Source organism: Kryptolebias marmoratus, linkage group LG10 (genome assembly GCF_001649575.2).
Source record: "Kryptolebias marmoratus isolate JLee-2015 linkage group LG10, ASM164957v2, whole genome shotgun sequence".
Lineage (NCBI taxonomy): Eukaryota > Metazoa > Chordata > Actinopteri > Cyprinodontiformes > Rivulidae > Kryptolebias > Kryptolebias marmoratus.
Window position 1 is genome coordinate 15,149,537 of NC_051439.1, and position 12,201 is coordinate 15,161,737.

Consider the following 12,201-nt stretch of genomic DNA (forward strand, 5'->3'; position numbering starts at 1 on the left):
CATGTACTTGAATTTCTGACAGATTTATAGTTGGGCTCAGCCGGGCTCCTACACATCCCCTCATTATGGCTGTCAGTGGCCACGCGCTGCTGCTCTGCACAAACACTCACACATATTGCTGAACTAGAGGAGTGTTTCACCAAATTTGGCAAAAGTATTCAATTCAATAGTGAGGGATTTTCAAAATAAAACTCAAAGCCCTTCTTTTTTTTTCTTACAAATGCTGGATTGCTGTGTTTAAAATGTACAATTGTTAGTGATCTTAAAGTTTCTTTTAATTAATAAAACTTTCTTAGTTATGTATCATGTCAGTACAATAGAAGTCCTGACGGATATTTGGCTTCAACTCAAAAGCTGCAAACAAAAATAAATTGTCCATTCAGAGTTTTACAAAGCCGTTGAAATAACACCTGTTGCACATGCCAAAGGATTTTAAATGCTGTAAAACCATTTGAACAGTACCTTCACACTCACACAAAATTGTTTCAAATTCTGACAGAATTAGGATTAGTAGTGTGAAACGATTTGCGTTTACAGTGGGAGACTTGGTGCCATCTGGCAGCGTGCAGAAGCCCATATTCGGTGTAGAAGTTGGGTTGTGAATCGGTTAATATCTTTTGATCTTGTGTGACAACACCCATTCATAAATCGACTCCAGGCGCTGGTGTTCACTGCTTCCTGATACCTTCGTGGTGACGTGTACCAGACAAACGAGCTTAGTTTTTTGGCTGTGGGAATCCCAAAAAATGATGACTAGGCTCTCCACTGCATCAGCCTCTGATCAACATCATACAGTCTGAGTTTATAGAAAAGATCTGGTCCTCTTTGTAGGTGATAACTTAGACTTCTGGCTAATCTGCATGAATGGAGGACAGCTCAAGGCGTCTTCCAGTGTTTATACAAGCAGACCAGGATCCTTTATTATAAAAGCATTTACACATATTGGTTTTCAAGATTTCAGGATTTTAGGACATTTGGCTTCACCCTAACAAGCCAGATTTGATTTCTGAATGGTTTTTACTTAGGGGTACCAGGGACAATTAGATTAAAAAAACACACATACAGATTAAATAAAGAATGAGTTGCTAAACTAAAATCAGCAAATAAGTTGTGCATAGGCCTTGGGGTTGATAGCACAATATAATGTATAAGTGTCCCTTTCTCCTACAAAGAAATTAGAAGAATTGATTAATGTGTTTTTCTTTTTTAAAAATTTACAAACTAAAGTGAAAAAAAAGATATAAAATTGTTTTGGTTTGAGAAGGTTTTTATTCACTATCGTTATTATAGATTATAAATGTGATCGGGCATTGTATATGCAACTCAGCCTTTGCCTTTTTCCACATTTTCCTTCAAAAAAACTAACTGAGAGATGCTGGATTGCTGGGACTTTTAGTTATGCATGGAAAGGGGGTGAGAGGGATTAAAGTGGTGTAATCCAAAAAAGAGAAGTTTAAAACAACTTTAGACTAAAAAGTATTTTTTTTCCTCCTACGCTTTTCAGTGTTTCAAGATCATCATCAGCAGTGTATGACTAGTACCGTACCATTAGCAGCTTTGTTTATTGAAGTCATGATCACAGACATTGACTTCTTTGTACAGCTGTTATCAAACTTCTGATTTTTGACCTTGTAGTACTCAAAAATGTAAAAAAGTGAGACAAATCATTTGATGTGTGGAAGATCAAAATTATCTCCATAAAGTTGAATACAGTTTTGTGACTGCAGGATATTTAGTGGTTTAATGAAAACAACAGCTTGTCATTGATTACCACTCCCAAATTTGTGTGAGTAACTTTAAAACGAATAACCCCAACTTTTTAAAGTGTTTCTATTCAACCCAGTTAACCACCAGCAGCAGAAGCCACAGTGACTGATTGGGGAGTTGAGCCCCCGTAGGCAGGGTCCAGCAGCAGAGGGTGGCGCACCGGGAAGCCAGTGCTCTGGCAGGCCGGGCTTCTGGCCGTCAGTGCAGACCCCCTGCTCTGGGTAATGGGAAGGAGTCTTCCTGTTAAATGTGGTGGAGAGAAGTAAATTACTGGGGCGCAGCTGTCGGCAGGCAGGCTTGGTGGCGAAACCAGGAGGATGCGGGGAGATGGCACCTCCGCCATTCGCCTTCTCTCATGGCAAACCTGCTGTGTGCTTACTTTTCTGTGTAGAATCCGCCTGCTTGTCCCAACTGTGGTGCTCAGCAGTGCTCTGCCTCTTCTTCTTTTTTGCCACCCCCCACCTCCCCCTTTAAATTTGTCGCCATCTTCATCTCTGTCCGTCTTCCTGTTCTTCTCCTTTCTTAGTCTCACGATTTTCCTGTTCTCATCTTCACTGTGCCCCTGCTCTCCCCTTATATCTGCTCCACCCTAACAGCCTCATCCTCTCTCTGTTCTCTCCCACTTCCAGCCCGCTCTCCCTGCCTGCCGCCCTGTTGCTGGTATAATGACCCTGCTGACAATTCGGTCCCATGGCAGAAGCTGCTATGGACGGGCGGAAAGCTTCCAGTCTCTGACATCAATCACATCACTGGCACCAATCTCCACTTTGGAGAGGAAATAGTAAATGGACAGGCACTTGCATTAAAACCAACATATTTGCTTATTCTATTACTCATAACGTATTTTACAAGTTATTCGGGAGCTGTACAACGAGTTGATTAATGTATTTGGATTAGAAAATTTCCAACAATCATCGAATGCTTGTTTTTGAAAGGAAAAAAATGTCCCCTGGGTTTTTTTAATCTCTCTTTAGAGAGTGATCTTACATCAATCCTTGAGAGTTCATTGGCACTAATTTGCTCTAAATAATGTGTGTTTATTTGTTTGCCATGAAGTAACCCTGTTAACTAATCCATGGATTGCTTGTTTACCCAGGGAGAAGGGGCAAATCTCAGCCCCAGTGTGGCAGGGGGGAACTTCCCACAGTGTCTCTATGGTAATCAGCAGGTGTCACTCACCATGGAGAAGAAGTGAGGGCTTTCTTATAAGCGTGAGAAAGAGGGGCAGCCTCCATCGCATCCCCATCCCCCTGGATTTTTTTTTTTCCCTCTTTTCTTGTTAGGGGTAGCAACAGCAGCCCTAGTGACGGAGAGGGAAACGGAGAGGGTTAAATTCGAGACCAGGATGGTCCTTCAACCAAACTTGTTGATGCTGCTGGCTCTGCAGTCCCCCTCTGTCCAGCTGTGTGAGAGAAAAATACCTGTGAAAGAGATTTGAAAAGTTTGGTTGTGAAGAAGACGTAAACCAAAGGAATGGAACAAAGGAGTTCCACTTCCTGGATACTAGTTTTAAGGTGCATCTCTGATGCTGCCTTATTTGGTCAAAGTGAATCAGGCAAGTGGGCATTTGAGTGTTTTTACAGCGTGAAGTTCTGCCACGAGCCTGTTTGTGGTGGATGTGGAGTTTGTGGTTATTGGGGCTCACTGGTGACCTCTGCATCAGGGAACCCTCTCTCCTCTGGAGGCTGCAGCTCATTAAGATGCAGGGCACAGGGCGGCAGGCCGCAGCTGCAGCCTACAGGCAGAACCCGGCAGAAAAGGGCCGAAGGGATGGCGGGGGTGGCTGAGGGAGGAAAAAAAAAAATAACAAAAGGCGAAGCCCCCTCTTCCCCTCCTCTCTCGCTTTTGGAGTTCTAATTCCCTAATCCTCAACCTCCGCCTCCCCCCACACCCCCTCCTCATCCGATTCCCACCACTTTGACACACTCATTCACACATGCACAGTTTGTGCAGCTTCCACTGGCTCCCTTCCTCTCATCTCAAAGCTATGAATGGCCAGACGGGGACAAAACCCAACAGCAGTCTCTCAGGAAGTCCAACCACTGGGTGTAGGCACTGAGAGGCACTGTGTCTGACCCTCATACTTCCTCGCAGTGTGCGAGATTATTGAACCACTTAACAATATGATTTCCTCTGTGTCTGTGGTTTATCTTGTGTCAAATGTCTACCATGGTCCCCTCTGTCGTTAAGGTTTGCACATTTTACTAAAACTACTCAATGTAGAGACCGAAAAGGACAAATATGATGTGCAACAGGGCTTTTACTTTGGACATGTTGTTGGGATGCTGTGGCCTTGTATTCTATAGCCTGCTTGATGAATGCTACATGATGTGTCTTATTAAAAGCCAACAAGCCACAGCAGCTGGGACCTCAGCATTCCTGTCGTTGTCTCATGGAGACGGATAGAAAAGTGCTCCTCGGAAACGGCCACTAACCGCCCTCTCTCTCTCCCTTTTCTGTGTAAAGACTTCCACATTTTTCCTTTTATTCACAAATTCTTCAATAAGCCTGTCTGGCTGGCTTTTGTACTTCAGGCCTCTTAAGCCAAGTTGACTTGCAAATGGCGTCTGTGTCACAAGCATTAATGTGAGTTTAAATTGCTCTAAAATTCTGTATTTTTGCAAGTCGGTGACAGGTGAAGCCTCTGAATGTGTGAAGTCGGGTACAGCGGTTCCCATTGCTCCGGAGAAGCGTTTTGCATAAACGCACCTCTCGTGATTTGGCGAACACGTACACAAGCTGACGGGACGATGCTCCACCTTGTGCAGCTGTGGCCAAACCTGTTCTTTCCCACGGCACTTTGTTTGTATGTTTTGTGTTTAGGGTATAAAGGGCGTGGTAGTTGCATGTTAGAACTGTCCACATACAAGGCCACACAGCAGCTGGCAAATAAAGATGAATTCTGTTGTGTTTGGCAGCGGTTCTCTGTTCATTATTTTCCACTTTGCCCAGCGCGCATCCCAGCCCTCAGCAGCTGCTTGTCATGTAAAGACACTCTATCAGGCCCTGACAGCTCCTCCCATGCACACACACCGTGCGCATGGCTCATACACACTTGACTTCTGCTCACACACTCCCCTCCACTTGCAGTCCTACATATGTAGGGAACATATGTAGTGATCTGTCTCACTAGCACTCCATTCGGCACAGCTCTTCGCACAAAGCTTTTTCATCCCCTCCAGTTCTCTCATCGCTCATCTTGTGTCAAATTGGTCTTTTTATACTTCTGTCCTTCCTCTAATTTAGTTGAGTTGAGCCACATGTCTACAGTCAAACTGTCTTTTTTTGTTTTTTGTTGTTTTTTTTTTTTTTTTTTTTGAAAAAAAACTTTTTTTCTGTGACGCAGAGAACAACACGGAGGATTTTTCTGGTGTTTGCGTGTGCCTCGATCAACACTTGGTGTCGGTTTTATCTTATCTAGGTTGTGGNTCACTAGCACTCCATTCGGCACAGCTCTTCGCACAAAGCTTTTTCATCCCCTCCAGTTCTCTCATCGCTCATCTTGTGTCAAATTGGTCTTTTTATTTTTTTTTTTTTTTTGTCTTATTTACCATTTTTGAAGCAAAACCTTTAGACTTTAGTCTTTTTTTGTTTTTTTTTTTTTTTTTTTTTTTTTTTTTTGAAGAAAAACTTTTATTCTGTGACGCAGAGAACAACACGGAGGATTTTTCTGGTGTTTGCGTGTGCCTCGATCAACACTTGGTGTCGGTTTTATCTTATCTAGGTTGTGGTCAGTCTGTCTGTGGGCCATTTTCCTGTTTTGGAGAACATGTTACATCAAACAGGGTTTAGTTTACTGGAACACGGTGATGATGATCTGACTTAAAAGCAGAAGGCTCTGTTATGTTTTCTGCTAAGGCCCATTGTCCTTTGTCAGCTGTTTGCGCTGCTTTGCTCACTATACAGGATGTATTTCAGGTCTATTTAGCAAAACATTAAAGTTAGGTTGTGTGAAATCTTAAAGGAGCTGTCTGTTATGTGTGTTTGCTATTTGTTTTATAAATGGCGAACACACAAACTAACTATTGCTCAGTTGCCTGTCCAGTCCAAAATTCTTGTAATAAATGATAAATTTGTGATGGCAGTGATCAGTTTTTGTTTGATTTGGATTTTTCTGTGTTTGTTTTAAAAGTTGTACTGTTTTTGATGTACTTCTAGTCTGTGAAACTTGACTAAATAACTAGATTACCTTTTTTAATCCTCGACATCCAACCAGCAATACATCTCTACCTAATAAACAATAGTTGCACAGTTGCTCGTTTTGCATTCGTTACCAGTGAGTGCATGTCTGTAACCACAGTTTCTTCCCCTAACTTTGTTTACGTGAACTGTTTTTTTAAAAAAAAAAAAAAGAAGTCCAGCTGTTAGTTTCACTTTCTCATCATGTCAGCGCTTAAGAAAAGCCGCTGTGTGGAAAGTACGGCTGGATAAAAGTAGAAGAGGAAATGAGTGTAAATGGGAAGCTCACAAGGGTCATCTTTGTTGTTTCTGCTCTTAGCGCAGACTGTGTGTGTGTTGCACTGCAGAGCAGTGGAGACACACTCGCAGACAACCGGATATAGCTGCTTCCACTGTTGTCATGTGACCAGGTTTGCGGTCACACATAAGGAAGTTGCCGTGTCCTCCTGTCTAAAAGGAGTCTGCACTGGTTAAAAATGTGCAACACGGATATGCAGAAATATTTGCGGAAGTTTTCTTTTTTTTTTTTCTCCAGTTTGAGTGAAATAGTTGCTGTTTCACTAATCTCAGGGAGGGCTTATGCAATTATCTGACCAGTCCTCAGTAGCCACACACTTCATATCAGAATTCAGCATAGTGACATTACATGAAGACTCAATTGACTGGGAATGCCGGGCTTCTGTTGTCATCTCCCTGACATCCGTGTGATCATGGCCACCTCAGTGTCTCCAAATGCAGTACATGCCAAGCCTTGAGCTGCTGCGTCACATATTACCACCCATGCTGCCTCTCTGGTGGGAGCTATGCGTCAGCGGCGCTGGCAGGAAAGGCTCTCAACCTTTCAAACTGCATGTTGATGCAATCGGTTACACACACACACACACACACACACACACACACACACACACACACACACGTGTTCCAATGCCTACGAGTCGGTGAATACACACAAATCTATTTGCACACAAGCACCAGAGCCTTACACAAACACCTGTCCATCAGGATTTGAATCTCACAGTGTACACAGGAAGAATTCAGCCTGGAAGTGATTTGCTGCATTCTTGTTTCTAAACCAAAACTTCACAGTGGAAACTTTTCGTCTCGTTCGCGCTGGTGACATGTGCCCCCCCCATCTCGTGTCGTGGTGTCAGGTAGGGGGCTCATTATGCTGCCTCTGCATTGTGCACATACTGTCCTCAGTGTTAGTTGGCTCGGACGGTGGCGGGGGGATATTGGTCAGCCAAAACCTGACCACAGAACAAATCACCAGCTGGGGCCCAGCTGAGGAAAAAAACAGGCTCAACATTAAAAAAAGGCTTTGAAGAGTTTATGGTCATGGATTCAGGGATCTTAATCTTTGTTAAACAGACTCTTAACGCATACAGTTGAGAGGTAAATTTTCTTGTGTACTTTGTTTTAATTCACGCTGTCAATCCAAGCATCATTGTGTTGTACTAAGAAACCTGAGAGGCTTTTTAAGGCTTACGGTAAATAAACATGTCCATGTGGCTTCTTTAAAGATCATCACACGTAGGTGACTGATGTGAAAGCTGATGGGTAAAGTTTTTTATTTCAGAGAAAGGAAAGATCTTTGCTATTGCATTAGGTAGCACATCTTAACTGAAAGACGATCTAACTGCTGACAAACACACACTGATTTCTAAATTGGCTGTATTTTATGTGAAAATAATGACTCTGCAAAAAACAAGTTTATGAAGCTCATTTGTGCCGTGATGTACTGACACTACTGAAAAATTATGTACAAACATCTCATTGTACAAGACTTCATCTTGCTGCATGAGGTTAATTTTGTCTGAAAGTCTGTCTTTCAAAATGTCTATTTTATCTCTACCTCCCCTATGTTTGTCCAGGGAAGCCTAATTGCGGATGTCTTATTAGGATTTACTACTTGTACTACTTAATAGGAAAAAAAGTGTTTAGGTGAAGCAACAAAATGCTGTTTAGAGGTGTCAGAAACACCCTATATTGTGAGGATGAGACAGTGTTATTAAATAATGTGGTTTTATTTAAATGCTATAAGAACCTGCTCTACATGCAGACGGTATCACTAGCTGCAGAGTTTTTATTTTTTGTGCCGTCTAATCCGTTATCCGTGTCATCAGTCAGAAGTGTGTTTGAAGAGTGCAGCAGAAGCTCATATTGACAGATCTTCTACATCTCTGTACACGCGTGTGATGTCTCTCGCACGCAAGAACCACTCCTGCGTTGGAGGAAATGGAGCAATTAAGGACAGCTTGGTGCTTCTCTGCAGGGGGTTAATATGTGGCTCCGTAATTAAAAATAAATTACAGTTTTCCTGTATAAATATTCAAGTTCCACACCATTGTGTGCCACTGCCTTGTTATGGTACGTAAGCCTTTTTTTTTCTTTTTTTTTTTTTTTCCCCGTCTGCGCAACATCTGGCGCAACATTTCCTGAAGCATCACTGAAATAAATTGAGTTTTTGTCTGCCTTCAGAGAGATTCATGTGTGCGACGCGAGTGCAGTTTGTCTAAGTGATTAGGACGGGCGTGCGTGCTCGAGGTTATAGCAGGTGTTTAGAAGACTAGTGGTGTGGGAAGCTTTGTATGAAACTTCAATTGATGGGAAGAAAAATATTGGAAAATTTAAAGGGGACATTTGCCAAAAAACTCAACTTTACCTTCAAATTTTGACGCATTCTTTGAACTCTTTTGTTGTTCAACTATTTGAATTTTCCATATTCTTTATATAGTTGTCAAATCAACTGGTTTGAACACTTTTTGTATAGTAATACTTTTTTGTTTTGGTTCTGTACCGAAAATAAACAGGACGGTTGTACGCTCGTCAGCATTTTGAAAATGTAAAACCTTACATTTAAAGTTCGTCAGCAGACACTTATAACGTTATTTTTGTCTTCCCTCTTTCTGCATCCTTTCCATATCAGGAGAATACATCAAGACCTGGAGGCCAAGGTATTTTCTCCTGAAGAGTGATGGTACATTCATCGGTTACAAAGAGCGACCACAAGATGTTGACCAGCTGGAAACCCCCTTAAATAACTTCTCTGTAGCACGTGAGTATCCACATCAGAGAAACCACCTTTTTTTTTTCTCCTTTTTTGTTTCTTGGCAGCTTGCTTTATTGTTTTAGTTTGTCAGTTGTTGTTTTTTTTAACAATTACCTAAAAAGCACTACAGCTGTGAGCCATTAGTTAGAAAACACAATCAGCCCACAGCTTGATGGCTTACTAAGTCCACATCTGATAACAATAGGACTGAAAAACTAATGTTTTACACCTTTTTTTTAAAAATGTGCCCAAGTGCTTTGTTAAATAATTCTTTCCTAGATAAATCACTGTCATGGAGTATTTCCTTTGTGCTCTAGAGGTGAAGACTTAGTTTTTCTATCTGTTTATGTTTTAAACCAGGTTCCCACTCTGCTGTTTTTGTCTGTTATAAAAATTGCAAAAGCTACAAGAGTTGTCTCCTTTCTCTCTCTCTCTCTCTCTTTTTTTTTCTTTTTTTTCTTAAAGCGTCCAAACCTAATAATATAAGAGTGTTGCTTCGTATTTGTTGTTAGACTGATATTTCTGTTGGGTCTTTGTGATGCACAAGAATCTACTTCCACAAGTAATCTTAGCTTGGCCTCCATTAATTCTGACATAATCAAGATTTTTATGAAAATATCAAGATTTTGTATTATCAAGCTCATGCAGTATGACAGCCTTTTTACGTTTTTTGTTGTTGTTGTTTTTTAGTCGCACAGTGAGACAGCCTTTTTTTTTTTTAAACCTCAAAAACTCAACTAAACTCACATTATGACACACATTAGAGAGTTGTAGCCTGTAAACACAACACATGAAAGCTCCTATAGTAAGGTTTTATCTTAAAAGCTAAGGTATATTTTAAGCTGGCTATATTTTAAATTATTATTTTAAAAGATGTGTACTTGGAAACTGGACTTGTTGATATGTGATAGATTACGAACAGATGCAACAACGATCGAAAGATGATAGATGGATTACCAAGAGGCTTGAAAATTTGTTTTGCATCAATGCAATCAGGATTCTTGGGTTCATACATCAGTAGTGTGTTAAATTGACCACATATATATTATAGTGTTGGAAAAGTAAGGTGTGTAGAAAACTTGCTGATGACCTAACGTCAGGATGACAAAGCATTCGCAGGTGCTTTAAAAGGTCAAATTAATAGGGGGTCATCACTAATATGAACATGCTTGATTACTCCTGTATGCGTTCGGTGATGAGTGGCTGTAGTATAATCTCTGCAGGATCGCTGCACCACTGCAAGCAGGGAAACTCTGCCACAGAATATTTGTCTCCTGAAATTTATTCATTAGACGCCATCCTCAGTCACTGCATGTCTTCCAAAATCCTTGTTTTTTTTTTTTTTTTTCAACCGCGCAGAAAAACAACAACAAATACCCAGAGCAATCCAGCTCACTCCATCTTCACATCAGAGAAAGTTGCTGTGCAGATGACTGAGCGCAGCAATTAGACAGCACACTGTTTGTTAAACTAAATGTTTCCTCCCCAACGCTCTTGAGTTATTGTAGCCATTAGCTGCCTGATTTTGAGTATTTCTCTGATCTATGCTTTGAGGCTCTTGTCTCCATCGTTGTTGGCTTTGTTTCTTTTGTTTTTTTATATTTGTCACCACCGCGACCTCACCATTAGAGGACACATGGTGTGTCGCTGCTGACGGTGCGGCTGCAGCTGGAATACATATTCATCCTGATGGAGCCATGTTGGATCTCAGTGGTGGTCCACTCAGAGTCCTCCATCTATCAGAGAGAGGCCATTTTTGTGTCACATCCTGACATATTTGCTGACATGTTCCATTTAGGAACAGATGTTAATGCGAAGTAGGTGCAGATGGAAATCTTTGCTTTGGAAATTCTGTCTTCTGAGTAATTGTTTTTGCAAACTGCTTACATAACAATTATTTGCTCCAAATGTGAGGGGGGGAGAAGAAAATAAAAGAAAAGGGAAGTGATACACATATTGTTAAATTCTAGACAGGAAAATAAGGGTATATTCTTTTTTTATGTTGAATATTTTAAATTATTGTTGTTTTGCTATAGAATTCTACAACAAAACTTGGACTTAGGCTTTTCTTAGATTTATCCTCTCTTTTTGTAACATTTTAAAGATATTTTATTATGAATACAGAAAAAAATGCATGAAATCTGAAACTATTCAGTCAGCTGCATTACTGCAACCCTTTATTAGACTTTTTATTTTTCTTTTGCACGTTGCGATTGTTTATTCCAAATTGAGATCAGACCTTACATTTCCAAAGGTTTCATTTTAAAGGCGCTTCCAAATTAAGGACGGGAGTTGTTTTCTTCCACCAAAGTGCACCTGTTCTTTTACAAATTGGCCGACAGTGTCTGTTAGGGTGGCGATAAAGATAAATGGCTGTAACTGTGGGTCTGTCTCTCCCCTCTGTTTCCTACACACTGGCTCTTCTCTTCATCTCCCTCCCCTCTCTCCCTGGCTGTGGTCAGAGTGCCAGCTGATGAAGACGGAACGGCCCAAGCCCAACACATTCATCATCCGCTGCCTGCAGTGGACCACTGTCATCGAGCGCACCTTCCACGTGGAGACCCCCGAGGAAAGGCAAGCGAGGAGCGCGCGCACACACACCTCTCTGCACACGGAGCTGTAAAACACAAACCATTTACATGGAAACTATTTGCCCTTGTCCCTGGGAAACAGTGGCACAAATTAAGAGCTCTGTTTTTCCTAACATGTAGAAGCATATATATTTAATCATTATTACACACTTTCATAAGGTCCACTGGCTATTGGCAGAACTCAGACGTGAAATTGCCTTTCTGTTGATAAGAAGACAATTACGTGATTGGGCTGCTGGGCTTGCATGATGCCAAATGAGCTGATGTAATCTCTCTCTCTCTGCTGCCTCTGTCTCTCTTCAGGGAAGAATGGACCAAAGCCATCCAGGCAGTAGCTGAAGGCCTTCACAAACAAGAGGAGGAGATGATGGACTCCTCTCCGGACCCCATGGACATGGAGGTCTACCTGACCAAACCCAGACTCAAAGTGGTACTGGCACATTTACTCTGTTATGTGTGTCCTCCTTCCTGTTTTGTCAATATCCTATCTGACCGAGGCTTGTTATAGTAGCGCTCTGACAGTCGCCTCATACTGCTTCCTTTCTTTTACCATCTCTCCCAAACGTCACCAACAGGTGGTTTAACACCAAATAACATGCCCCCAACCCCCCCCCC

At 41.6% G+C, this 12,201-nt stretch overlaps 1 protein-coding gene across 1 annotated transcript in view; it reads left to right on the plus strand.

Annotated features, from left to right (window-relative positions):
- The window catches only part of akt1 (v-akt murine thymoma viral oncogene homolog 1), a 30,517-nt gene that overhangs the window by 9,088 nt on the left and 9,228 nt on the right, over positions 1 to 12,201 (plus strand). Inside the window, exons 3-5 of the mRNA XM_017417793.3 lie at positions 8,873 to 9,001; positions 11,458 to 11,569; positions 11,890 to 12,016. Coding sequence (XP_017273282.1) covers positions 8,873 to 9,001; positions 11,458 to 11,569; positions 11,890 to 12,016 — 368 coding nt within the window. The remainder of the gene's footprint in view (positions 1 to 8,872; positions 9,002 to 11,457; positions 11,570 to 11,889; positions 12,017 to 12,201) is intronic.